We start from the raw sequence: 27,761 nt of genomic DNA, 5'->3' as shown, positions 1-27,761 counted from the left end.
TTTGTTTAAAGACTTAAAAATTTATAAGTAATACTAATTTTAAAAATAATGAAATTTGGTAATAGCTTTGAAGATCCTCTCTCCTCTTTCTTAATAAAATAATGGAAAGTCCCAAGTGAATATAAAAAAAACAGAATGAGTGAAGACAGCAAGTCACTATAAAGCTCAGGCACTGAATATGACTACTGTATTTCAAGTACATAAATATGAAGTTGAATACTATTGCTCAAGTCATAAACCTTTCTTCTTCCTTAGAATACATACACAGACACATTGAAACAGTATATTACATTCTCCTATTGCTGTGACCATGTGTAATTGCGATAGGGTCATGGCTGTTCATTAAGGACTTGATGAACAGTATTATATAAAATATCTACTGTTACCTGGAGAACATGTTTGTATATAATAAAGTTTTAACAGATAAAGATTGTGTTAATAGCTCATCCAACTGTAACAAAATATCAGCCAAGTCAAAAGGTTAGCAACTAATTCTTAATGTGCATAAAAGTAAAGTTGTCCATACCACGAAACGTATATAAGCAGTAGTCTTTGATGATATGATTAATAATTCATGTTTGTAATCAGTTACAGCATGTGGATATTAGGATTAACATGCATGAGGGTATGAAATGAACAAATTACACATGCTTAGTTGTAGGTAAAGTAAGTGGTATGCTTGTAATCCCTGATAACCTTCTGGGAAACTGCAGTTTGTTTGCAGCAAGTATAGCTTACAAAACACTAGTATGTCCTGTGCTCCAATACTGCTAAGGAATGTGTAGCCCATATCAGGTTGAACTAATAGGGAACTGCAAGGAACAGATTTCTTCATTTGTAATGTCATCTGGGAGGGTAACTGTGATTTAACCAGTAGTGAATTTCGCTCATTAAAGCTCATCTTTCACAGACAAATTTGGATAAGCTTCTGGGAGCAAACAGCAAAGTTCACCAGCTTGAGACTGAAAATATTGTACTTATAATCTTAACAAATAACTTCTCTTTAACATCAGGGGCAGTACATCTCAGAAGCTGAGTGTTCCACATACCTGAATTCCATGTGGAAGGCGTAGACTCAATTTGCAGTACTGCACTGCAGACAGAGATTTTTTGTTTTTTGAAAGAATGGAATGTGGTGCACTTAGCCTCCTGAGGCTAAATGAAGAGCTACATAAATGAGTAGTGCCTCCAAGGTCTTGAAAGTTGACAGTGCTTGGAAGAGCAATGTGTTGATCCTATGCCCCTCCATACCACATTCAATTCACAACATATGGCAGAGAATAATACAGTAGCTGGTCAGAATTATGTGGTCCTCTGGACCCAATTACAGAGTTGCTGTAGTTTTTTTTTTCTTTTTTCTTTTACATCAGGTGCAGATATCAACCAGAGAGAGCAGGGGAGGAAGGGAGAGCAAGAGCGGGAGGGAGAGGGAGGGAGGGAGGAAAGGTGGGAGAGAGAGGGAGAGGGAGGGAGGGAGAGTAGGAAGAGGGAGAGACTGATGCACGATGTAGAGCAATTGCCGAGTTGTCCACTTCCCAGTGGAACTGACCCCTTTGGACTGATATTAAATGTTTAGTTGGCTAGTTATTTGTTTACTAATTGTCAGTGATTCTTGTAATGGACACGTATAATAAATGTAGATGGAGCCTGTGAAAGTTTATAAAAATAGATAATAAAACAATCCATATTGTTTGCTTACAAGAGTGTGCCTTATGATTTCATTCATGAATAAAGAAAAATATTTTCTTTGTAACAGAATATGGGCCACCTGCAAGTACAAGAACGATAATAATGAGATTACCAGTCAGATACTGAGTTGCCACTGGGAATCACACTGAACTACAGCTCATGGAGTATCCATCCATAAAGAGTATTTTTTACAGAACACTGAGCAAATTGTTATTATAGTCTTAAAAAAAGATATGACAAAACCTTACTCATGATCTCATATTTGTCTGTCTTTAATTTATCCCCAATCTGCCATAGTTCCTTAAAAAAATTATGAATTCATGAAATATCCATTAAAATCTAACCAACATGGCTATTCAATTGTCTTCTGCAAGCCTCATACAAACATTTCCTGTGTACAGATGACAGAAGTTTATTCCAGTGCCACTGGTTTACACATAGTAGTTTGGTTCTATGGTGCTGTGGTAACAACATTCTCACCAGCTATGTCAATTGCTTTGTGTTTTTCTGAGTTACTGCTGTTTTTGTGATTTTTCCCTTATTTATGGAATCTAATGTACACTTTCCAACTAGATCTTTCTCAGAGGACTATGAATGAAAAGACTACAAAAAGATTGACAAGTTTCTTTAGTTTTGTTCCATGGTAATATAGGTTTGATCCAATTCTAATTCTGTTTTAGTAAGCAATAAATAAGACACATTTCAGCAACTGGAAATCAATGCAGCAGCTTGAATGATCAAGGCAACCTTATTCAACTTTACATCATACACAACCCACTTTGACTCAGCTTAATGTCCTGTCAAAACAGATGTCATTAGATTCAGAGTACAAGCTCAGATTGTGTCAAATACTGGGAAGGAAATTGCTCATGCCCTTTCAAATTAATCACCCCAGGATTCACCTGGAGTAATTTAGGGAAATCATGGAAAACCTAAATCTGGATGACTGGGTGCAGATTTAAACTGTTGTCCTTCCAAATGCAAGTTCAGTGTGTTAAAAACAGCTCCACCTCACTTAGTCATTCACTCTTAACAAACTAGTTTCATTCCAGATCTACAAAAATAACACAACAGATGGACAATAGCACTGTGAAATAAATTATTGAGTTTCAGTTTGCAGAGTTCAGAATTGTTAGAAATACTGTCAGGAAGATGAAAACAAAGTAATGATCAATAAGGAGGGGAAACAAAATCTGTATTAACAACACTTCTGCATTATAGACACTCCTGTGTTACTATCCAACAGAGGATAAACACTTTTCACTGAAGAACACAGTTAATATAGCCTGAACCTGAGAGTTACACTATTCCTTCATAACATGTAGCTCAGTCTGTTGAAAGTTTAGGATCAAGGTAGTCAGGTAGTCAGGTAGATGCAGCATTTCTTGGGTTCCAAAAAGCATTTGACTCAGTACCACACCTACACTTATTGTCAAAAGTATGACCATACAGGGTATCATGTGAAATTTGTGTCTATACTGAGGACTTTTTGGTAGGTGGATGGAGCATGTTATCTTCAATGGAGACTCACTGTCAGATGTAGAAGTAACTTCAGATGTGCCCCAGAAAAATTAATGGTAACCTCAGACTTTTTGCAGATGATGCAGTTATTTAGAATGAAGTACTACATGAAAGAAGCTGCATAAATATTCAGTCAGATCTTGATAAGATTTCAAAGTGGTTCAGAGATTGGCAACTCAGAAATGTAAAATTTTGCATTTCGCAAAACCAAAAAATGTAGTATACTATGACTATAATATCAATAAGTCACTGTTTGAAACGACCAACTCATACAAATTTCTAGCTGTAAGACTTTGCAGGCATATGAAATGGCATGATTGCATAGGTTCAGTCATGGGTAAAATAGGTGGTAGGCATCAGTTTATTTGTGGAATACTGGGGAAGTGCAATCAATCTACAAAAGAGACAGCTCACCAGTCACTCATGCAACTGGTCCTAGAATATTGCTCAAGTGTGTGGGGCCCGTACCAGATAGATCTAACAGGAGATACTGAACATTCACAGAGAAGGGCAGCACGAATGGAGACAGGTTTGTTCAGTCCGAGAAATGTCACAGAGGTACTGAAGAAACTGAACTAAGAGGCTATTGAAGACAGATGTAAATTGTCCCAAGAAAGTCTGTTAACAATGTTCCAAGAACCAGCTTTAAATAATTACTCTAGGAATATACCACAACCCCCTACGTATCACTCACACAGGGACTGTGAGGATAAGGTTAGGATAATTACTGCATGCACAGAGGCATTCAAACAACCATTCTTCCCGTGCTCCATATATGAATGGGACAGGGAGAAACCCTTATAACTGGTACAATGAGACATACCCTCTGCCATGTGCCTCACGGTGATTTGCAGAGTACAGATGTAGATGTAGATGTAGAATAATGTTGGTTTCTCGTCTTTAAAAGTGCTTCTATCAGGTGTGACTGAATCGTGTAGTGCATTTATTAGGATTCGTACTTGAATTTTAAAGTGAAATTGGTTTGACAAGCTGCCTATTTGCTTCTGTCTTGGGATCTTTGGCTGATGTTCGTCTGATGGTCTTACTGATGTTTTGCCAGCACGAGTGGCTGGCATTGTCATAGCTTCACCCTCCATTGCCGGTGGTGAACTGGAGCTGAGCTCATGGCTGCAGACTACATGTACCTGGTGCACCAATGTCCGAGGACTTCTTTGAGGTCATTTCCAGTGCAGTTCTCCCCTTGCTAACTGCAATGGTCATTCGCTGCAGTACAGGAAGCCAGGATCCATTTACCTTAAGACTTCCAAACGAAGAAAGCCTTAAGGTAGACAGATCCTGGCTTCCTGTACTGCAGCAAACAACCACTGCAGGTACCAATAGGAGAATCGCACCAGAAATGACCACGGAGAAGCCTTCAGATGTTGGTGTGCCAGGTGCTTATAGTCTGTGACCACGAGCTTGGCTCCAGTTCACCACCAGCAATGGAGGGTGAAGCTTTGACAGTGCCAGCCACTCGTGCTGGTGAAAAGTCAGTAAAATCATCAGATGAACACTGGCTGAAGAACCTAAGACAGAAGCAAATAGGCAGTTTGTTGACAAGTCACCACGAAAGCCTTAACAATTTTTAAATTGGTTTCATCAACCTAAACTTCAGAGCAATTACAAACTTTTTGATTAGACTATGCTAATGGCTTTATTGAGCTTGATATATTGAAAACAGTCGCAGCTTCAGAACTGGTTTCACTACCATTTTCTAGTGCTATAACTTTCCATTTATTGATACTGTAATGCAATAGACCCTGATTTGTCAACAGAAGGATACGAAACACACAACTCATTCATATGACAGTAGACAATAACTTCACTATATATATATATATATATATATATATATATATATATATATATATATATATATATATATAGTGGTGACTTACCGAACAAAAGCGCTGGCAGGTCGATAGACACACAAACAAACACAAACACACACACAAAATTCAAGCTTTCGCAACAAACTGTTGCCTCATCAGGAAAGAGGGAAGGCGAGGGGAAGACGAAGGGATGTGGGTTTTAAGGGAGAGGGTAAGGAGTCATTCCAATCCCGGGAGCGGAAAGACTTACCTTAGGGGGAAAAAAGGACAGGTATACACTCGCACACACGCACATATCCATCCACACATACAGACACAAGCAGACATATTTAAATGGTCTTTAAATATGTCTGCTTGTGTCTGTATGTGTGGATGGATATGTGCGTGTGTGCGAGTGTATACCTGTCCTTTTTTCCCCCTAAGGTAAGTCTTTCCGCTCCCGGGATTGGAATGACTCCTTACCCTCTCCCTTAAAACCCACTTCCTTTTGTCTTCCCCTCTCCTTCCCTCTTTCCTGATGAGGCAACAGTTTGTTGCGAAAGCTTGAATTTTGTGTGTGTGTTTGTGTTTGTTTGTGTGTCTATCGACCTGCCAGCGCTTTTGTTCGGTAAGTCACCTCATCTTTGTTTTTATATATAATTTTTCCCACGTGGAATGTTTCCTTCCATTATATATATATATAGTGGGAAACATTCCACGTGGGAAAAATATATCTAAAAACAAAGATGATGTGACTTACCGAACGAAAGTGCTGGCAGGTCGATAGACACACAAACAAACACAAACATACACAGGAAATTCAAGCTTTCGCAACAAACTGTTGTCTCATCAGGAAGGAGGGAAGGAGAGGGAAAGACGAAGGGATGTGGGTTTTAAGGGAGAGGGTAAGGAGTCATTCCAATCCTGGGAGCGGAAAGACTTACCTTAGGGAGAAAGAAGGGGTATACACTCGCACACACGCACATATCCATCCGCACATACACAGACACAAGCAGACATTTGTAAAGGCAAATGCCTGCTTGTGTCTGTGTATGTGCGGATGGATATGTGTGTGTGTGTGTGTGTGTGTGCGAGTGTATACCCCTTCTTTCCCCCTAAGGTAAGTCTTTCCGCTCCCGGGATTGGAATGACTCCTTACCCTCTCCCTTAAAACCCACATCCCTTCGTCTTTCCCTCTCCTTCCATCTTTCCTGATGAGGCAACAGTTTGTTGCGAAAGCTTGAATTTCATGTGTATGTTTGTGTTTGCTTGTGTGTCTATCGACCTGCCAGCAGTTTCGTTCGGTAAGTCACATCATCTGTGTATATATAACGAAAGCGCTGGCACATCCATAGACACACAGACAAACACAAACACACACACAAAATTCAAGCTTTCGCAACCAACGGTTGCTTCATCAGGAAAGAGGGAAGGAGAGGGAAAGACGAAAGAATGTTGGCTTTAAGGGAGAGGGTAAGGACTCATTCCAATCCCGGGAGCGGAAAGACTTACCTTAGGGGGAAAAAAGGACAGGTATACACTCACACACACACACACATATCCATCCGCACATACACAGACACAAGAAATGTCTGCTTGTGTCTGTGTATGTGCGGATGGATATGTGTGCGTGTGCGAGTGTATACCTGTCCTTTTTTCTCCCTAAGGTAAGTCTTTCCGCTCCCGGGATTGGAATGACTCCTTACCCTCTCCCTTAAAACCCACATCCTTTCGTCTTTCCCTCTCCTTCCCTCTTTCCTGACGAAGCAATCGTTGGTTGCAAAAGCTTGAATTTTGTGTGTATGCTTGTGTTTGTCTGTGTGTCTATCGACGTTCCAGCACTTTCATTTGGTAAGTCACATCATCTTTGTTTTTAGATATATTTTTCCCACGTGGAATGTTTCCCTCTGTTATATATAATTCTTTAGTTTACAATAATCTTTGTGTAGCAGTATGATACTTATTTCATAAAGCAAAGTAATTAAATGGAATTTTTTATGTAACAGTAAGATAATTATTTCATTAAAAAAAGGTAATTAAATGGAATTCTATTTGTTCATGAAAGTAACTGTTTATAAACTTTGGCTTTATTTGTCTTTGGAATTAATTAATTTTTATGAAAACTTATATACTGTAATACTGATTGTTTTAAATATTCATCTTGTAAAATTTAGGTTTGGAATACTTCACATTTATGTAACTATTTGTGCAAATTTTGTCTATGTTTTCTGTTGACCATATTGTCACACATAAATTAATTAGGACAAGTTTCCACTCACTGTAAATTACACACAATACTTGACCATAATGATTCTGAAAATATGATGCATTGTCAAGATCCTATGCAATAACTGGTGTTACACCAACCATGGGAATTGCTGAGTTGTCATGGTAAGTGGTGGATGTAAGAAGTTGCAATATGTCTGGCATGAATAAATGAAGAAAATTAACAGGATATCTATGTTGAACTTTTTGATTTCAGCGACCAAAAATCTAAATTCTGCATAGGAATTCAGCAACAAAAGATACAAACCTTGTATTTCTGCAGCGAACAAGACTGAGCAACAATCATGGACACCCTCAATATGTTAAGAAAAATATCAAACAAAGGTCAGATCTGGTTTGAGGCCCAAGTGACACAAGCCACTGCTTTGGGTTCCATGCTGAGAGGGGTGCCTAAGTTCAACAATGTATATTACAATTAGCAGCAAAAACTGACAAGGGTGAAAATATATGATAAGTTGCTTGTGTGAAATAATATTCTTGAATTGGCCCTGACAAAAGTGTATCATTTCCTGTTCAAAATAACTGTTTTTCTATCATTTGCTTTTTTATGTTCTTTTTTTATGTTCAGACTACAATTCTAATCTGAAATTAAATTTAAATTTACATCTTACATGTGAACATGACTGTTACAATATGTACTTTTTATTTTAAATATTTTTTGTTGTTCCATATGCCCTTTTCATTTGGTGTATCCTGTCCTTAATTCATTAGACAGCAAATTAGAGGCAAGTGGCATATTCTGTGTCCTGTCAAAGGATTTTGACTGTGTGAATCACAGAATTCTTTTAAGTAAATTAAAATATTATGGCATCACAGATAGTGCTGCAAAGTGGTTTCAGTCATATCTCACTAACAGAAAACAAAGGGTGACATTACGTAACACTTCAGCGGTAGGCGATCGGACATCATATGACTGGGAAGAAATTACATATGGTGTTCCTCAATGTTCCTAGGTCCACTACTTTTTCTTGTGTATATTAATGCCCTTTCGTCTGTTGCATTACCAGATGCCAAGTTTGTCTTATTTGCAGATGATACAAACATTGCAATAAATAGTAAATCAAATATAAATTTAGAAAGGGCAGCTAATCAAATTTTTACTGACATTAATAAGCGCTTCATAGCCAATTCAGTGTCATCAAACTTTGAAAAGACCCACTACATGCAGTTCAGAACTTCCAAGAGGTTTCCTTCTAGTGTATAATATATGATGACATGGAAATAGGAGAAGTTGAGAGTGTAAAATTCTTGGGAATACAACTTGATAATAAATTCAGTTGGGAGCAACATACTAATGAACTGCTAAAGTGTCTAAACAAGTCTGTGTTTGCAATGCGAATGATGTCAGACATAGGAGATATAAATATAAAATAACTGGCATGTTGTGCTTATTTTCACTCAATTATGTCTTTTGGTATCATATATTGTGGTAACTCCACAAACTGAGAAAAAATTTTTAGAGTACAGAAGCGTATAATAAGAGTAATGTGTAGTGTAAATTCAAGTACGCTAAAAGGAATACAAACATCTCAAAAACGAGATTGACAGAAAGTGCAGAATGGCTAAGCACGGATGGCTAGAGGACAAATGTAAGGATGTAGAGGTGCATATCACTAGGGGTAAGATAGATACTGCCTACAGGAAAATTAAAGATACCTTTGGAGAAAAGAGAACCACTTGTATGAATATCAAGAGCTCAGATGGAAACCCAGTTCTAAGTAAAGAAGGGAAAGCAGAAAGGTGGAAGGAATACATAGAGGGTCTATACAGGGGCGATTTTCTTGAGGACAGTATTATGGAAATGAAAGAGGATGTAGATGAAAATGAAATAGGAGATACGATACTGCGTGAAGAGTTTGACAGGGCACTGAAAGACCTAAGTCAAAACAAGGCCTCGTGAGTAGACAACATTCCATTAGAACTACTGACAGCCTTAGGAGAGCCAGTCCTGACAACACTCTTCCATCTGGTGAGCAAGATGTATGAGACAGGTGAAATTCCCTCAGACTTCAAGAAGAATATAATAATTCCAATCCCAAAGAAAGCAGGTGTTGACAGATGTGAAAATTACCGAACTCTCAGTTTAATAAGTCACAGCTGCAAAACACTAACGCAAATTCTTTAGAGACAAATGGAAAAACTGGTAGAAGCCGACCTCATGGAAGATCAGTTTGGATTCCGTAGAAGTGTTGGAACATATGAGGCAATACTGACCCTAAGACTTATCTTAGAAAATAGATTAAGGAAAGGCAAACCTATGTTTCTAGCATTTGTAGACTTAGAGAAAGCTTTTGACAATGTTGACTGGAATACTCTCTTTCAAATTTTAAAGGTGGCAGGGGTAAAATACAGGGAGCGAAAGGCTATTTACAACTTGTACAGAAACCAGATGGCAGTTATAAGAGTCGATGGGCATGGAAGGGAAGCAGCAGTTGGGAAGGGAGTGAGACAGAGTTGTAGCCTCGCTCCAATGTTATTCAATCTGTATATTGAGCAAGCAGTAAAGGAAACAAAAGAAAAATTCAGAGTAGGTATTAAAAACCATGGAGAAGAAATAAAAACTTTGAGGTTTGCCGATGACATTGTAATTCTGTCAGAGACAGCAAAGGACTTGGAAGAACAGTTGAATGGAATGGACAGTGTCTTGAAAGGAGGATATCAGATGAACATCAACAAAAGCAAAACGAGGATAAGGGAATGTAGTCGAATTAAGTCGGGTGATGCTGAGGGAATTAGATTGGGAAATGAGACACTTAAAGTAGTAGAGGAGTTTTGCTATTTGGGGAGCAAAATAACTGATGATGGTCGAAGTAGAGAGGATATAAAATGTAGACCTGCAATGGCAAGGAAAGCGTTTTTGAAGAAGAGAAATTTGTTAACATCGAGTATAGATTTAAGTGTCAGGAAGTCGTTTCTGAAAGTATTTGTATGGAGGGTATGGAAGTGAAACATGGACAATAAATAGTTTAGACAAGAAGAGAATAGAAGCTTTCTAAATGTGGTGCTACAGAAGAATGCTGAAGATAAGGTGGGTAGATCACGTAACTAATGAGGAGGTATTGAATAGGATTGGGGAGAAGAGAAGTTTGTGGCACAACTTGACTAGAAGAAGGGATTGGTTGGTAGGACATGTTTTGAGGCATCAAGTGATCACAAATTTAGCATTGGAGAGCAGTGTGGAGGGTAAAAATCGTAGAGGGAGACCAAGAGATCAATACACTAAGCAGATTCAGAAGGATGTAGGTTGCAGTAGGTACTGGGAGATGAAGAAGCTTGCACAGCATAGAGTAGCATGGAGAGCTGCATCAAACCAGTCTCAGGACTGAAGACTACAACAACAACAACAAATCCAAGAACATCATGTTGAAACCTATTCAAAGAATTGGGCATACTAGCCACAGCTTCTCAGTGTATTTATTCCTTAATGAAGTTTATTGTAAATAATACATCTCTTTTTCCAACTAACTGCTTAGTACACAGTATCAATACTAGGAATAAGAACAATATACATAAAGATTTCAAATCCCTTACTCTTGCCCAGAAAGGAGTCCAGTATTCAGCAACACATATTTTCAATAAGTTACCAGCAACCATTACGAGTTTCGTTTCAGACAAGGCACAATTTAAATATAATTTAAAAGAACTTTTGGTGGCCAACTCCTTCTAGTCCATCCATGAATTTCTCAACAAGTGCAGTAGACCATTTTAATGAAAATTTATTATACTTTAATTTTTGACAATACTCAGTTGTAACAGGCAAGTAACTACCTACTGTGTGGATGCTGGATGTATGGAAAGCAGATGTAAGTCTTAAGTCTGTAAATAGTGGAAGTTTAATTTTAAATCTTGACATAATTTGACTGTTCTTAACTGAGGATCAGTGAAATGAATAATTTACTTTAAGTTTTGAAAATACTTAGTTGTAATAGCCAAGTAACCAGCTACTGTGTGAATGGTGGATTTAATGAAACCATATGTAAGTATGAAACCCGTAAATATTAAAAGTTTAATTTTAATTCATGTACATAATTTTACTGTTTATTGACTGAGGATCATTAAAATTAATGAAACTCAAGTTTTTCTAATTACATTTTCGTAATGTGTTTATCTGACATGTTCCACACCCAGGAGGATCCCCTCTTTTGTGGGTTTATGGAATGAATAATTAATCTAATCTAATCTTAGTCTAATTTAGTTATGGCAGAGTTTTCTTGAATTAGCTCTCTTAGGTACTTGAACTTTTTAACACTTCCTGTTTGAACAAGGTCTGTCTGAAAAATTTTGGTCCTTGTTTATGCCAGTAATAACTGGTTTTCTCTGCAGAGATTCTTAAACCTGGTTACTGTTCCATGAGACTGACTGTGCTCCCTAAAATTTAAAAATAGTACAACAGAATTGTCTGCAAATGAAAAGGAGTTTACTTTAGTCCACTGTTACTTTATTATTTATATATTTATTTATACTGTATATAAATAACTTATACTGTTAATACTAATTATTGCACAGGATTTATTTCCACTCTATCATTCTTCAACAAAGAAAAAGTACAAAACACGGTCTAAAAGTCTATGTATAACATTCATTTTATGCTTATCTGTTCACTCTGTTATGTCATTAATATGTTTGCAAACCTACAATTATTGTTTACCCCAATCTGCAACTGAACCTTCAGTTTCTAAGTATCTTTATTAAATTCTATACAAGTAATTTGGTAGAGAAAAATCTTATTACCTGTGAGCATGCAGCAGATGAAAGAAGAGCTAATGAGGCCCCTTTGCCACCAACTATAGTGGAGCTCTGACATTCCCTATCAGAAAAGGTAACTACCATATTGCTTCCTTCCACTTCTGGTTCTAGAAGATGATCACTCAGTGACACGGGGAAATCTGGACAGTCACCATCATACCTGACAAAACACATGAGAATGTACAATGACATATAGTGGAGAAAATAAGAAATTGACTATCACTCAAAGGAACTAGCACAATCAAAATAATCAACCAGTGAAACTGAATTGACACACTCAGCAGTCAGTACCAAAACCATCAAATGAAGTATCACATATGTGAACTACTGTTACATAAGGATAATATTTAGCAATAATCTCAATCATATCAAACACTATTATTTTATTTATTTTGCAGTAATCTCAGTCATATCAAACACTTAGACACTGCATTTTATCAATAAAGTATCTACTAAAGAACTGATCTGTGATTCAGAAAATGCTATCTGTTTAATGAGTGAATAATTCTAAATTTTGTCCAAGGATATTTTGAGATTACTATTTAAAAGGAACAATCACTAATGATCTCAAAGTAGAAACATTTTTGACCATTTGTGGTCCCTCCATTCATTTATTCACACATAACAGTGTTTTGGTTGTGGTGAACCTTCATATAATATGACAAAATGCTTCAGTACATTAAATTAACAATCAAAGACACTTGTGCTGCCACACTCCATGATTGAAAATAAATTATTAGCATTAGAGACATAATTTATAATAATAATAATAACAATAATTACATTTTCCAGATATCATTCTTCATTTACCATATATTTAACAATTTTTTGGGTGAGCTGGATACTGCTGGAGAGTAATAATTAAGACATACTACAAGAACAAAAATAATCAATTTTTGACAATATAGTGTAATGGGATGGATAAAAAATCTACTCACCAAGCAGTGGCTGGAGAACACACATATAAAAAAATGTTTTATGCATGCAAGCCTTCAGAGACAATGGCTCCTTCTTCCGGTAGAAGGGTTGAAGGGGGAGGAAGAGGTGTGAAGGAAAAGAAACAGGAGAAGTTTAGGAAAAGGGACAGAGTTCATAAAAGTTACCCAAAAGTTTGGGTTACGGAAGACAGAATGAGAGGAAAGACTGTTGGGGACTGCTGAGAAATGAAAGGTGGAAAGCGGGGTGATAAGCAACACAGAGATTACTGCTAAAACATCATGCATGAGTGAATAAGAGTGAAAAGCTAAGTGCATTATATGTAACAGAGGAGGGGGGGGGGATGGTGAAAATCAGATAGGTCAGAAAATGAAAGATGTAGAGAACTAAAATGGAGTAAAGAAAGGAGTAGTTAAGAAGAAATGCTGAGATGGGAAAAATTAACAAAAATTAAGGCCAGGTTGGTTGCAAGAACCAAGGGCATGTTGTAGTGCTAGTTCCCACCTGCAGAGTTCAGAGAAACTGGTGTCTGGAGGAAGAATCCAGATGGCATGGCATGTGTGGTGAAACAAACACTGAGGTTATGACTGTCATGTTGTAGAGCATGGTGTGCAACACAATATTGTGTGTTGCCAGTAAACACCCTCTGCCTATGTCCTTTCATCCTAACTGATAACTTGGTGGTGGTCATGCTGATGTAAAAGGAAAAACAGTGTTTACACTACAGCTGATATATGTGTCGTTTCACAAGTGGCTCTCTCTTTGATAGTATATGTTTTGTCAGTTACAGGGCTGGCATAGGTGGCGGGATTTGATGTGATGGCCCAGAAAATCTTCTTTTGAACTAGCTGGTGTAGTTATTACATCCAGTGAAGGTTGAGGTGAGAATGGGGGTGTATTGCTGTAAAGAGGCTGCATCCAAACAAATATGTTTGCCTCAAATGCCAAGGTTGTATGGGAGGGAATGTTTGACATGGAAAGGATGCCAACAATAAAAACATAAGTACTGTTGTTTGCTAGTGAGTTTAAAGTGGATGCAAGTGTGTAGCTGGCCTTCAGTGAGGACGAGATCAACATCAAGGAAACTGACATGGAATTCAGAATAGGACCATGTGAAATTTAACTGGTAGGAGGTATGTGGAGATTCCAGGAATTTTAACAGGTCAGCCTCACCATGAGTCCATATTACATTTTGGCAGTTGCCATCCTTTCCCTGTGAAACATTCCCTCCTGTGAAGCCTTGAAATTTGAGGCAAACATATTTGTTTGGATGCAGACTCTTTACAGTAATACACCAACACTTTCAACTCGTCCTTCACTGGGCATAATTACCACACCAGCCTAGTTCAAAAGCATATTCTCCAGGCCATCACATCCAATCCTGGTACCAGTGATCCCTCCAAAAAACAATTTCAGAGCACATCACTTGTCACTCAGTATTACCCTGGATTTGAATGTATTAATTGGCTACTTCAACAAGGCCATGACTTCCTAAAATCATGTGCTAACATGAGAACCATTACATCGTAGTTTTGTACATCTTTCATTAATGACCATCTCCATTACTTAGCTTTTCACTCCTATGAAATTGTGCACAATGTTTTAGCAAAATCTCTGTGCTGCATACTACTCTGTCTTCCACCTTTAAGCTCTAAGGTCTACAAATCTCGTGCGGTGCAGTCTTTCCTTCTCATCCCCTCCGGTACGTCTCCTGACCCGGGGTTGTGGGTGTCTTTTCTGAACTCTACCTCTTTTCCTGAATCTCTCCAGTCTTTTTCCTTCACCCCTTCTCCTTCCTCTCCAACCCTTCTGCTAGAAGAAGGAGCCACTGACTCCAAAAGCTTGCAGGTGTAAAACCTTTTTTTATGTATGTGTTTGCCTGCTGCTGCTGCTTGGTGAGCAATTTTCTTCTATTCAGTTACATTGTATTGTTAAAAATTGATTATTTTCGTTGTTATATTAGCTCATGTGTCCATCATTCCTTCTTATGTAACCCTCTTGTCAGTCTTCATTGTCATCTGTCTTGTTCAAATTGGCATCTTTTTCCTACCTTATATGCAAGTCTGTTTGTTTATTTATCTGTACCACCCAGATTCATCAACACCTTGCCCCTACATCTTTTCTAGTACAGTTTTCCATGCACGTAGCTGGGTCCACAGTTAGTTATAAATTTTCATATAACAATGTTATTGTTATTTATGAATTTTCGTACAGCAATTCATTTCTGATTCACTACACTGGAGGGCCTTCTCCCAATCATCGTTCACTAATTTATTTGCAAATTTGACAGCTATTGTCTTTCCCATCTTCCACTTACCTTGTTTATATGTAATTCTTTCAAATTTTTGTGCGACTGTTGTTCACCAAACTGATCTGATAGACTTTTACTGCCATCTTCTACATTACTTTATTTCCCAAGCAAAGTTGTTTACATTTTCTCCTATGCCCTTCTGTTTTTGTTTGCCCTGCTTTTAAAATTTTGTCTCTTTTACCCTATTGATTTTTCTCTTCTCCAATCATTTTTGCATATAATACAGTCAACTTTTCTGGAAAGGAATTCTCATCTGCTCATTACCTCTTATTAACCATTGTCTGTTCTCACAACTTTTGTATGATTTTTTCTGTTTTTTTTTTTTTATTTTTCCTTGATTTTCTTCTGTTTCTTTATCTCTTCCCATTCTTTGCTTCTCTTTTTTGCCACTCTCACCATTTCTAACACTCCTAGAATTCCTCTCTTGCCATGATAAATTTCATCACATAATACATCCATTCTTTTCGAAAACATCCTTCTGCACTATCAAAACTAAGGTCCCTCATTCTGTTTCTTGAAACCTGCTTTTCCCTTGAAGTCACTCCCAAAGGCCTAACATTCAAAGTTCTTGTTCCTGGATGTAATCCTACGCTACACCAGGCTCTTTTACAGTTTCAAATACAACAATCTCTTGCACTTACCTGACTAATCTGTGACCTATACACCTCCTCTGCCAATTTTCACTCTACCAGACTTCTCTCCTTCTACAAAATCCTGCAGTTATCTGTCCCTAGTGCCTCCTTGGATGGTATCATCCACCAAGCCAACTTCAAACTATAACAACATGCCAGACCTTGCCTCAAAAAGCTATCCCGCCTACTCCTAAACTAACTCAACTGTGATCTTATCCTTCCTGTCCCTCTACAGCTTCCTATACAGCTACACCGACAACCACCACTCCTCTCATACAAACTGAGCTTGGCCAACCTATTTAACATTCCACAGTCTTCACCACATTCTCCCAGACCAACAATAACTCACAATCGCAAGAATCAATAACAAAAGTACTGTGTTCTCAACCTCTCGTCTAAAGCACTCTTCCCTCCTGAACTATCTGTATTATCCAAGGGTATCACTTTCAGCCGCTAAACCTGCATTTAATCATGCTGCTTTGATTAAGGATCCACTTTCATTCACACACAATGTCAACTGGAAATATTAGGTTGCAATCCAATCCCAAAACCTTTCCAACAGCAAACCTGACACTGAAAGCTGCCTTGAACAGTTCCAACCATGAACCCATCTTGATCCACCACCACTACCTCAAAATCTCCCTTACAAGCCTCCTGAATTCCTCACATCCAGCACTGCTTCACAACCCTTCCCCAGGTCCCCATAACATGACCCTAACCTGTCATCTACAGAATTCCAGGCTCTGCAATCCCTAAAATCTGATGACTCCATCATTATCCTTCCAGCAAATAAAGGATCAACCAATCTGGTATTTGACTGACACAAGTATGTTAGTGAAGGTCAATGCCAGCTGTCTGACAGCTTTACATACAGAATCTGCCATCAAGACCCCATCCCTGTGATTCAAACTGACCAAAACCTCAGGTCCCTCACAAGGACTAACACCTCAATCCAATGAACTTCTTATCCCACCCAAACTACACACCCCCACCTTTTACCTTCTTCCTAAGATACACAAACCCAATCATTCTGGTCATCCTATAGTTCCTGGCTTCAAAGCACCCACCACATGTACAGGGTTATTACAAATGATTGAAGCGATTTCACAGCTTTACAATAATTTTATTATTTGAGATATTTTCACAATGCTTTGCACACACATACAAAAACTCAAAAAGTTTTTTTAGGCATTCACAAATGTTCGATATGTGCCCCTTTAGTGATTCGGCAGACATCAAGCCGATAATCAAGTTCCTCCCACACTCAGTGCAGCATGTCCCCATCAATGAGTTCGAAAGCATCGTTGATGCGAGCTCGCAGTTCTGGCACGTTTCTTGGTAGAGAAGGTTTAAACACTGAATCTTTCACATAACCCCACAGAAAGAAATCGCAGGGGGTTAAGTCGGGAGAGCGTGGGGGCCATGACATGAATTGCTGATCATGCTCTCCACCACGACCGATCCATCGGTTTTCCAATCTCCTGTTTAAGAAATGCCAAACATCATGATGGAAGTGCGGTGGAGAACCATCCTGTTGAAAGATGAAGTCGGCGCTGTCGGTCTCCAGTTGTGGCATGAGCCAATTTTCCAGCATGTCCAGATACATGTGTCCTGTAACGTTTTTTTCGCAGAAGAAAAAGCAAGAAAAAGGGGCCGTAAACTTTAAACCGTGAGATTGCACAAAACACGTTAACTTTTGGTGAATTGCAAATTTGCTGCATGAATGCGTGAGGATTCTCTACCGCCCAGATTCGCACATTGTGTCTGTTCACTTCACCATTAAGAAAAAATATTGCTTCATCACTGAAAACAAGTTTCGCACTGAACGCATCCTCTTCCATGAGCTGTTGCAACCATGCCGAAAATTCAAAGTGTTTCACTTTGTCATCGGGTGTCAGGGCTTGTAGCAATTGTAAACGGTAAGGCTTCTGCTTTAGCCTTTTCTGTAAGATTTTCCAAACCGTCGGCTGTGGTACGTTTAGCTCCCTGCTTGCTTTATTCGTCGACTTCCGCGGGCTACGCGTGAAACTTGCCCGCACGCGTTCAACCCTTTCTTCGCTCACTGCAGGCCGACCCGTTGATTTCCCCTTACAGAGGCATCCAGAAGCTTTAAACTGCGGATACCATCGCCGAATGGAGTTAGTAGTTGGTGGATGTTTGTTGAACTTCGTCCTGAAGTGTCGTTGCACTGTTATGACTGACTGATGTGAGTGCATATCAAGCACTACATACGCTTTCTCTGCTCCTGTCGCCATTTTGTCTCACTGCGCTCTCGAGCACTCTGGCGGCAGAAACCTGAAGTGCGGCTTCAGCCGAACAAAACTTTATGAGTTTTTCTACGTATGTGTAGTGTGTCGTAACCATATGTCAATGAATGGAGCTACAGTGAATTTATGAAATCGCTTCAATCATTTGTAGTAGCCCTGTATATCTAACTTAGTTGATCAATACTTGCAACTCAAAGTACAAAGACTTCCCTCCTACATTGCAGACACCAACCTTTCCTAGATCGTCTGAAACTGTGTTCATTTCATTCCCACCACACACCTTGTTTGTCACCATTGATGCCACCTCCCTCTATACCAACATCCTCCATATACATGGTCTGCCTCAGCTGAACATTCCCTCAGAAAGCATCCACCTGATTCCAAACCTATGACATCTTTCCTGCTCACCTTAATCAAGTTATCTTAAGAGGGGCAGACATACAAACAGATCAGGGTATGGTCATGGGAACCAGGATGGCTCCTTCTTATGTCAACTTTTTAGTGGGTCACTTGGAGGGGGTTTTCCTGGGGACCCATAAGCCTTCAGTCCCACATTTTATTTAGATACATTGATGACATCTTTGTCATAAGGACTCATGGCAAGGCTGACCTGTTAAAATTCCTGGTATCTATAAACACCTTCTACCAATTAAATTTCATATAGTCCTATTCTGAACCCCATTCCAGTTTCCTTGATGTTGATCTCATCCTCACTGAAGGTCAGCTACACACTTCTATCCACATTAAACCTACTAACAAGCAACATACTTACATTTCGACTGTTGCCATCCTTTCCATGTCAAGTGTTCCCTACCATACAGACTTGGCATTTGAGACAAACATATTTGTTTGGATGCAGACTCTTTATATCAATACACCACCATTCTCACCTCAGCCTTCACTGGGTGTAATTACCCCCACCAACCTATCTCAGAAGCAGATTCCTCAGGCCAACACATCCAACCCTGGTACCAGTGATCCCTTCAAAAGCAACTTCTGAGCACACCACTTGTTACTCAGTGTTATCCTGGTCTTGAATGTTTTAATCAGCTACTTCAACAAGGCCATGACTTCCTAGAATCATGCCCTGAAATTAGATCCATTTTGTCTGAGATTTTGCCCACCACACCTAGAATAGCTTCTTGTTGGCTTCCTAACCTCTGCAGTATCCTTGTCAGACCCTATGATTCTTCTGTACCCATCTCCCACCCTATGGCTCCTACCCCTGTGACCATCCCCGCTTCAAGACTTGCAATGATCACACTCCTACCACCACCTATACCAGCCCTGTAACTGGCAAAACATATGCTATAAAAGGGAGAGCTACCTGCAAAACGACGCATCATATACCAACTGTTATGTATGCACTGTTCGGCCTATTACATCGGCATGACTACCACCAAGTTATCAGTTACAGAGGGTGTATTCCAGCAACACACAATATCTTGTTGCACAGAATGCTCTATAACATGACAGTCATAACCTCGGAGCCTGTTTCACCAAATGTACCATCTGGATTTTTCCCTCGGACACCAATTTCTCGGAACTCTGCAGGTCAGAACTAATGCTACAACATGCCCTTGGTTCTTGTCATCCAGCTGGCCTTAATTTACTTTAATTTATTCTGTCACAGCATTTCTTTGCAGTAACTAAACCTTTCTTCACTCTGTTTTAGTTTTCTACGTCTTATATTTACTGACCTGCCATCCCCCTCACACCTCTGTTAAATACAACGCACTTAGCTTTTCACTCTTATGAACTCATTCACGATGTTTTAGCAATAATCTCTGTGTTGCATATTGCCTGGTCTTCCACAATTAAGGTCTCAGGTTTTCAAATCCCATGTGGTGCTGACCCCAACAGTCAGTCTTTCCTTCTCATCTCATCCGGTAATTCTACCCTGACCCAGGGTTCTGGATGAATTTTCCGAACTCTGCCCCTTTTCCTAAACCTTTTCCAGACCTTCTTCTTTGTCCACATTCCTTTCTCTGCAATCCTTCTGCCAAAAGAAGAAGCCACTGGCTGCAAAAGGGTGCATGCATAAAACATTGTGTGTTCTCCAGCCACCACTTGGTGAGTAGATTTTTTATCTATCCAACTAAATTATATAGTTAATACATATTGTTCGAATAGAGGCCAGTTAATATGTACTGCTTCAGTAGAGGTTAATTTATAGGTAATATTGTTCCAGACAACATGAATGACAACTTTGCAAATCTTGAATATATGTAGATTTACTGACTAATAAGACATGTTTTTATTGTCTTTTTATATTACTGAAGATACCCAGTGTCTTAACCAGTTTCATCTGACAACCAATGAATTCATGAAGCAATGGAGGTTTGAAGCTGCATACACCCATCCAACATGATACTTCCAAATACTAGAAACTCACCATCACCAAAGTGGTCTATTTTCACAGTAAATCTGTGGCTGCACTGGTTGTCACTTTCCCTCCAATTGTAGATGCAACACTAGTCTATCTGTGAATTTAAGTGTGATTCATCTGTGAAAAGTGAGTTCACTAATAGTCCACTCTCGATGTTGGTGTCCACAATAAAGTAGCCTATCTCTGCATTGTCGAGAGCGGTTGAGAGAGGAAGGGGGGACAGACAATACAATGCCAGTTAAGCACACAGACCAACTGCTCTAAACTTCCAAAACACTTCTGTTAGAAAACTGCATCTCCTGAGGAAGCTGTAAACTCTGAAGTTTTGTTGACATCCTTGAATTTTGTGATGCATTTAAGATTATTTATTGGTGATATTGTGCAGCAATTACTCATGGATGGTCTTGTAATGGCCTACAATAGCAATTTCTTTGTCTTGTTACTAAAGTTTCGATTTGACACTTTGTGATACATTTGATGCTGCTAAGGTTTTCTCATTACACCATAAAATTGTAAACTTCACCAACAGGATAGCTTCTCATTACACTGAACGTGTAAAAACAACTGAGACCCTGAGTTTAGTGCACATCTTTTAATTGTATCTGAATCACAAACTTTGTTGAAACTGGGAGAACTCCTTTCCTATACACAGAGCACTATTGTAGTTTGGTGGATAATTCTGAAGGGTTTTTTTTTTTTGTTATCCCCCCCCCCCCCCCCCCCCCATTTTCACCTTTTATCTCCCCAATTCCCTCTTATCTTGATTCTGCATAACTGTAATTTTAGTTATAGTAATTCTGATTACCTGTACCAGAATTCAGCAGTGCCAGCACCTGACTTGTCATTCAAAAGGAATTGGTAGGTCCGAATGTGAGTCTGACTCTCCCAAGGATATCCACTATAAAACACAGCTTTTCCTTTAGGGATGAAGTCAACAACAGTGGTGAAGTTTTTTTTCCCAGCTATCCTGGCAAAAACACAATTAATTAAAGCTTTACCCAAACTGAGGAAAATGCTAGCACAAAAGTATTAGAGGCACATGTCACAGTCAACACAAGTGAAGTAAAAGTAGCCTAATATTAAAGTGTAATGGCATGACTGCAAATGCGAAATGAAAAATGGATGGTGTAGGCACTCAGGACACTCTTCTCTGTACCAGATACAATATTGCCAAGGATAAAGTATTTTGTGAATTGAGTACCTTCATCACAATGATAGACTAAAAACTTAAGAGATACCAGTGTGATCCAAATGCTGCATACTTCACCCTGAACCTAACAACAGTCACACTTCCTGAAAATGACTTACTTCATTTATTGTCATTCTCAAAAAGGGAAGCATACCTCCATCATTCATCCTAATGGTCTACACTTGTCTTCTTCATTACCATGCCTGAGTGAGATCCCTTTCCTTTGACCGTATTCCTTTGTTACTCCACCATTTTCACTATCAAGACAGCAGTGATCTAAGGACTTCAATTAATGATTTATTATACTATAATAAACTGTCGACATTATTTTCCTAAAAATATTTGCCACTGGATGAAGTTTGTGTGGCCATGAGGACATCACTGTGATATGTTGTGCCCTGAAGAGAAAGACATTAAACTTCTGAGCTACTCAGTTCAAGAACAAAATAGGCCACACAGAATGGTACAGATACCTGCTGTCAATGTTATATAAAAGAATGCAAAATAAAAAAATAATTATCCCTCTTGGGGTGGCTACCCAAACTTGGAAAAAAAAAAATTTCCCTGAGGATTCCAGGTGTGCGGAGAAAGATGCTGGCACACTGCTGAAATAAATTAATGAATTTATAATGACTTTGCTTTCCTCTCAGTTGAGCTATGTACCAGCCATAAGCAGTAGTTTAACCACAGTTTTTAAACACCGATATCTTTTATAGAATAATATTCATGTAATTAACACACTTTGGAATACACTGAAGGAAAAGGAATTGCAACACAATAAAATAATTACTGTAGAGTACTGAAATTTAGGGAATATATTTGTCTAGGTAATATCTGTAACTGATTAATATTGCGAGACCACAGTTTAATGTGCGAGATAAGCCATTGCAAATGTGAAATGCTGGCATGTTAATAATTGGTGTAACCACCAAAATGTTGAATGCAAGCATTCAAACATGTATGCACTGTGTTATACAGGTACTGCATGTCAGTTGGTGAGATGGAGCTGCATGCCTGTTGCACTTGGTCAGTCAATACAGGGATGGTTAATGCTGTTTGTGGATAATGATGAAGTTGTAGTCCAATGATGTCCCATATACGCTCGATTGGAGACAGATGTGGTTATCAAACAGGCAACATGTCAATACTCTGTGGGGCCTGTCGGGTTACAGCAGAGGAATGTGACCAAGTGTTATCCTGTTGGAAAACACCATTTGGAATGCTGTTTATGAAGGCAGCACAAGAGGTCAAATCACCAAACTGACATACAAATTTGCAGTCAAGAAGTGTAGGATAACCATGAGAGTGCTTCTGCTGTCATAAGAAATCGCACCCCAGCTCGTAATTCCACCTGTAGGTCCAGTGTGTCTAGCATACAGACAGGTTAGCCTCAGGCACTCAACTGCCCTCCTCCTGTACAGCATACAGGCATCACTGGTACCGAGGCAGAACCAACTTTCATCAGAAAATACAAAAGACCTCCACCTTACCATCCAATGAGCTCTCGCTTGACACCTCTGAAGTCACAAACGGCAGTAGTTTGGGCTTAGTGGAATGCACACAACAGGGAGTCTGGCTTGGAGCTGTCCTTGGAGTACCTGATTTACAACAGTTTTTTTTTTTTTTTTTTTATTAATTTGATGTCCACTGCTGCTCAAATTGTTGCTGCAGATGCAGTTCTATGTGCCACAGCCATACACTGAATATGATGGTCCTCCCTCTCGGTACTGTCACATGGCCGTCTGGAGCCCAGTCTTTTTGCAACCATACATTCTTGTGACCACCAATGCCAGCAATGATGTGCAGTGACTACATTCCTGCCAAGTCTTTCTGCAATATCACAGAAAAAACATCCAGCTTCTCATAGCTCTGCACAACTCCTTCTTGGAGCTGGGATTTTTTTTATGTCAGTGTATTAAGTATTTTAAAATACTTCATAAATTACATATTTGAAAATATCTGATTTATAAAACTCCGTAAAATTAAGTTTGAATGCTAAGTTAGAAATGCAAAATTCCCTGATTTTTCCTGTTAAAATGTAATTCCCTAAGAATTCCAGGTTTTCCAAAGGAATCACCATCCTGCCTTTTTAATAAGAAACACAATCAGCAAAATAGTTAGCTGACAATAAGTCATTATAAAAAAATGGACATACAACAATGAAGAAAAGTTATATTAATGAGAGACTTTGTTGGCCTCTCTGTAAAACTGTCACCATCTCTTTTAGATTCAGAGGCAGAAAGTTTTGTTGTTAACTGGGAAAGTTTTAGTATGTCTCATGATCTCTCCACTAATTAGAGTACAAACCAACACTGATTCAGATTTGTTCCAAAGTGAACACATAGCACTATCTTTGCAGCCTCAGGTCACATAAATGGTATCTTTGCCAGTTTCAGCTTGTTACTGTGTTGATCATCCAATGATACAAATATTATATACAGTAATTCTTCAAATCAACATACCTGGAGAGGTCTCTCTCCAATCAAATCCAAGGCAGTTTCATATGATTCATAAGCTTAGATGAAACATTGGTGCAAAATTGTATTCCAAAGTTGAAGTAACAATCAATAAGTATTCTATATGGGAGGGGAAAAAAACACTCATATTCAATGGAAAGATTAAGATTGCATTATGATTCTGATAAAACTGTCACTGTAAATCTTTGTCCAATAAAAGTACAATATGGTCATATAACACACTGCTTCTCAACTGTTTGAAACAATAGTTGAAATGGAAATCTCTAACATCATCACACAAGAAAGAGTCATTGCATAAATCCTTCAACTAACACTTTCAACTTTTGTAATGGGCAAACTGATTTAACTACAGATAAAATCAGTGGATAAATCTCAGGGATTGTTCACATTTTCCTCCTTCCTAATTTGACATCCTGGTTTGAAGCCAGGATTTCAAAGTGAGTGAGGATATCATTGGCACTGTGACTGAGTTACCAAATACTTTGTAGGGTTGAATACTGGTTAATATTTTATGTGATAAAATGAGCTGGAAGGCCCCTGGAGTAAGTGAATGAAGCTGAAAAGTGATTATATTGAAACATAAAATGAACTTTTTGCAATAAAATGTCCTCCTTTCTATTTTTTATCACGGTTATCCAACAGTTTTTATATGTATCATACCTCTACTACACCTTTTAAGTTTGCTTTGCCTGACTTTTGACCCCCTTTTCCAATTTTAAAACCTTATTATGTGCCTTTTTCTTCCTTTCCATATTTCTGTCTCTTTCACTGTCAATCTTGTTTTTATGCTCTTTCAGTGAAGAAAACAAATATTATAATTTGATTGAAGAATTTTCTCTGCTCTTTCCGGTACTGGTGTTCATTATTCCATTGTAATGTGAGTGATGACATCTATCACAAAACTAGCTATTATAGCATGCAATTTTTTTTTTTTTTTTTTTTTTTTTTTTTTTTTTTTTTTTTTTTTTTTTTTTTTTTTTTTTTTTTTTTTTTTTGGCCATGTGCCACAAAATCTATTGTTATCAAAAACAAATAAGTAGTTTACCTTACCTGAGAACCTAAAGACATAATGATCTGGTATGCACTTTGAATGTTCAGCAATATCTGGTAATCTCAAGTCACACCAGTTCACAGGTAACTGCTTCCCATTTGGCAACCTCACATGACCAAATGTAGCACTGAAAAGAAAATGACCTAGTATTTGCTTTGTTTTCAAACAGAATGTAATAGCTTTAGAGAGAGATTCCACAAAGAACAAACCAATCTCTTCACATAAACAAACATGGAGAATTACTAACTGAGCAGCAGCTGGAATCACTTATCTTCAAGTTGAATAGACATAACAGAAGCCTTGCAACATTTTCCTTACTTTCTGGTACTGGCAAGACATCTCAGTGACAAAACAAAAAATTAAATTACTTTTACTATAAAATTATGAGAGAGAATTTCTTGCAAGTACTTATCTTAGGAGGTGAAATATTTACTGGTCCCCTCATCCTGACAACAGGTGAGTATCTCTCATCCTGAGGGCAGAACAATCTGCCCTTCCATTTCAACCTATTCCAACCTACCCCCCCCCCCCCCCTCCTCCTCAAGTAATAAAGTACAGTTCTGAAAGGTAGGATAATATGCATATTTTTATATTTGTCTATCGGCTATACTAAACATTTGGCATCCAGAAAGTAAGTAGCAGCCAGGAAATTTGTCTCATGATTTTATAATTTTCTTGTGTGAATTTCTATTTTGACAAAGTTAGTTTTACTCTATTTCTAAGCATTATTTACTTTGTAAAACGTCCTGGAATATTTAAACTATGTGCTGGACTAGGATTCGAAACTGGAACCTTTGCCTTTCAGACACAAATGCTTTACCGACTGAGGTATACAGGGATGACTAAAGACCAGTCCTTATAGCTTTACTTCTGCCAGTACCTCTCTCCTAAATTTACAGGTTTCACAAAAGCTGGGATCACCATGCGACAGATGAAAATTGCTGTAATTAAAAACAGACAATTAAATTTCCTTTTGGTAAAACGATAAATATCCTAAGTTTTCCTACTGGTAAGTTCAAATTAAGCGCATAAATATTCATTTTTTATTTATTTTCTTGATGTAAATATTAATATCAAATGGTTCGATCTGCTATAATTCAGAAAATGTTGGAAAACAGTTTTCAAAAAACAGAAAGAAGATACGAAGCACAAAATTCCTACAAGACAGTGTGATCAATACTGAGGGTCAGAAGTTGAGTTAGGAATTTGACTTGGATAAAATGCAGACAGAACAAGCCAAAACAAATAGTCTACTGAATAGGCCATTAATTTGTGTGGCTTTGCAGAATCAAGTGTTACATATTTGAGTACATATTATGTACGGTAATTTAGGACAGACAATAGACCGCGTTCAGTGCTGGTGTGGAAGAACTGAATACAATGATGCTGATTTGATAATTTTAGAGAGTTCAGCCTGCTTCTTGAAATGATGAGCATAAATCTAAATTTGTAGCAGAAAAGGAATTGCATCACAATGGATGTGTGTAGTATCAAACTTATGCAAGACATTTGAAAATGGTAACAAGTCTAAAATATTTGAAAACGGCAAAAAGTCTAAAAAATAGACCAAAATGATGTTAAATCTTAGATCTCCTGCAGCTGTGTAGGTGCCAGAATATGCACGTTTGCTGTAAATAAGTGTCAGTTAGTAGTAATCTGTCACCTAAGAAGAATAATGGACTGAATATTGCATCAACAATAGTTAATACCACACACTGGCAAGGACAGTGACACAACTCAAAAATGTAATACCTGAGAAAACTTGACTTAAAAAACTAAAGATGCAATTTTTCAACTTGTGTCACTTTTCTTGCAGGGGTGCAATATGCTGTAAGAGTAGGTATGACATGTATATCAGTTCTGAGGGTACAAAATTATTGTGTTACTTTATTTCACTTTTAAGTTCCTGTTTCCTTTCTAGTTGTGTATGGAATGTAATTTAACCAAACCTCAGGATCTTGCAGTGTTAGTGAGTCTATAGGATAAAAAAGAAAATAATCTTCAATTGTGATTTTCCATGAAGAAATTATACTTAAGCAATTTGTCTAGGCAAAATATATACAGGGTGAGACACCTAAAACAGGTCACATGAATAAATAAGACACTTTTAATGATAGACAAAAACCTTTCAAACAAAAGCTGCTTAGCTTGAAGGAAGACAGTATGGTACTTATCATTTTTTGTAAGTGGTAGGGTAGAGGAGATATGATAGTCACCTTTTTATTTTAAACTGAGTGGCATGTTATATTATTTACCCCTTAATAACATATTTAAAAATGTGTACAATAATTATCTTATGTCAGATCATGGTTTTGATCTTTAACAAGTTCATTTGCAAACATGTCCAATGAGAATATGGTGAAATGTACAGTAAGTAATTTAATTACATCAGATAATGTTGTTACAACAACACGTGTTCAAAATGATGATCATCAGCAGTCACAGATGCTGTAAAA

The 27,761-nt window shown here is 38.1% G+C and overlaps 1 protein-coding gene across 1 annotated transcript in view; it reads right to left on the bottom strand.

The window, feature by feature from the left end:
• Window positions 1-27,761, bottom strand: part of LOC124616263 (putative phosphoenolpyruvate synthase) — a 317,495-nt gene that overhangs the window by 208,659 nt on the left and 81,075 nt on the right. The window contains exons 8-10 of the mRNA XM_047144567.1: window positions 25,305-25,432; window positions 21,394-21,550; window positions 12,039-12,213 (exon numbers count right to left, since the gene is read on the bottom strand). Of these exons, the coding sequence (XP_047000523.1) occupies window positions 12,039-12,213; window positions 21,394-21,550; window positions 25,305-25,432 (460 nt within the window). The remainder of the gene's footprint in view (window positions 1-12,038; window positions 12,214-21,393; window positions 21,551-25,304; window positions 25,433-27,761) is intronic.

This window comes from Schistocerca americana, chromosome 5, assembly GCF_021461395.2.
Source record: "Schistocerca americana isolate TAMUIC-IGC-003095 chromosome 5, iqSchAmer2.1, whole genome shotgun sequence".
Lineage (NCBI taxonomy): Eukaryota > Metazoa > Arthropoda > Insecta > Orthoptera > Acrididae > Schistocerca > Schistocerca americana.
Note: the sequence above shows the minus strand (reverse complement) of the source record. Positions and strands in the feature narration are given on the sequence as shown.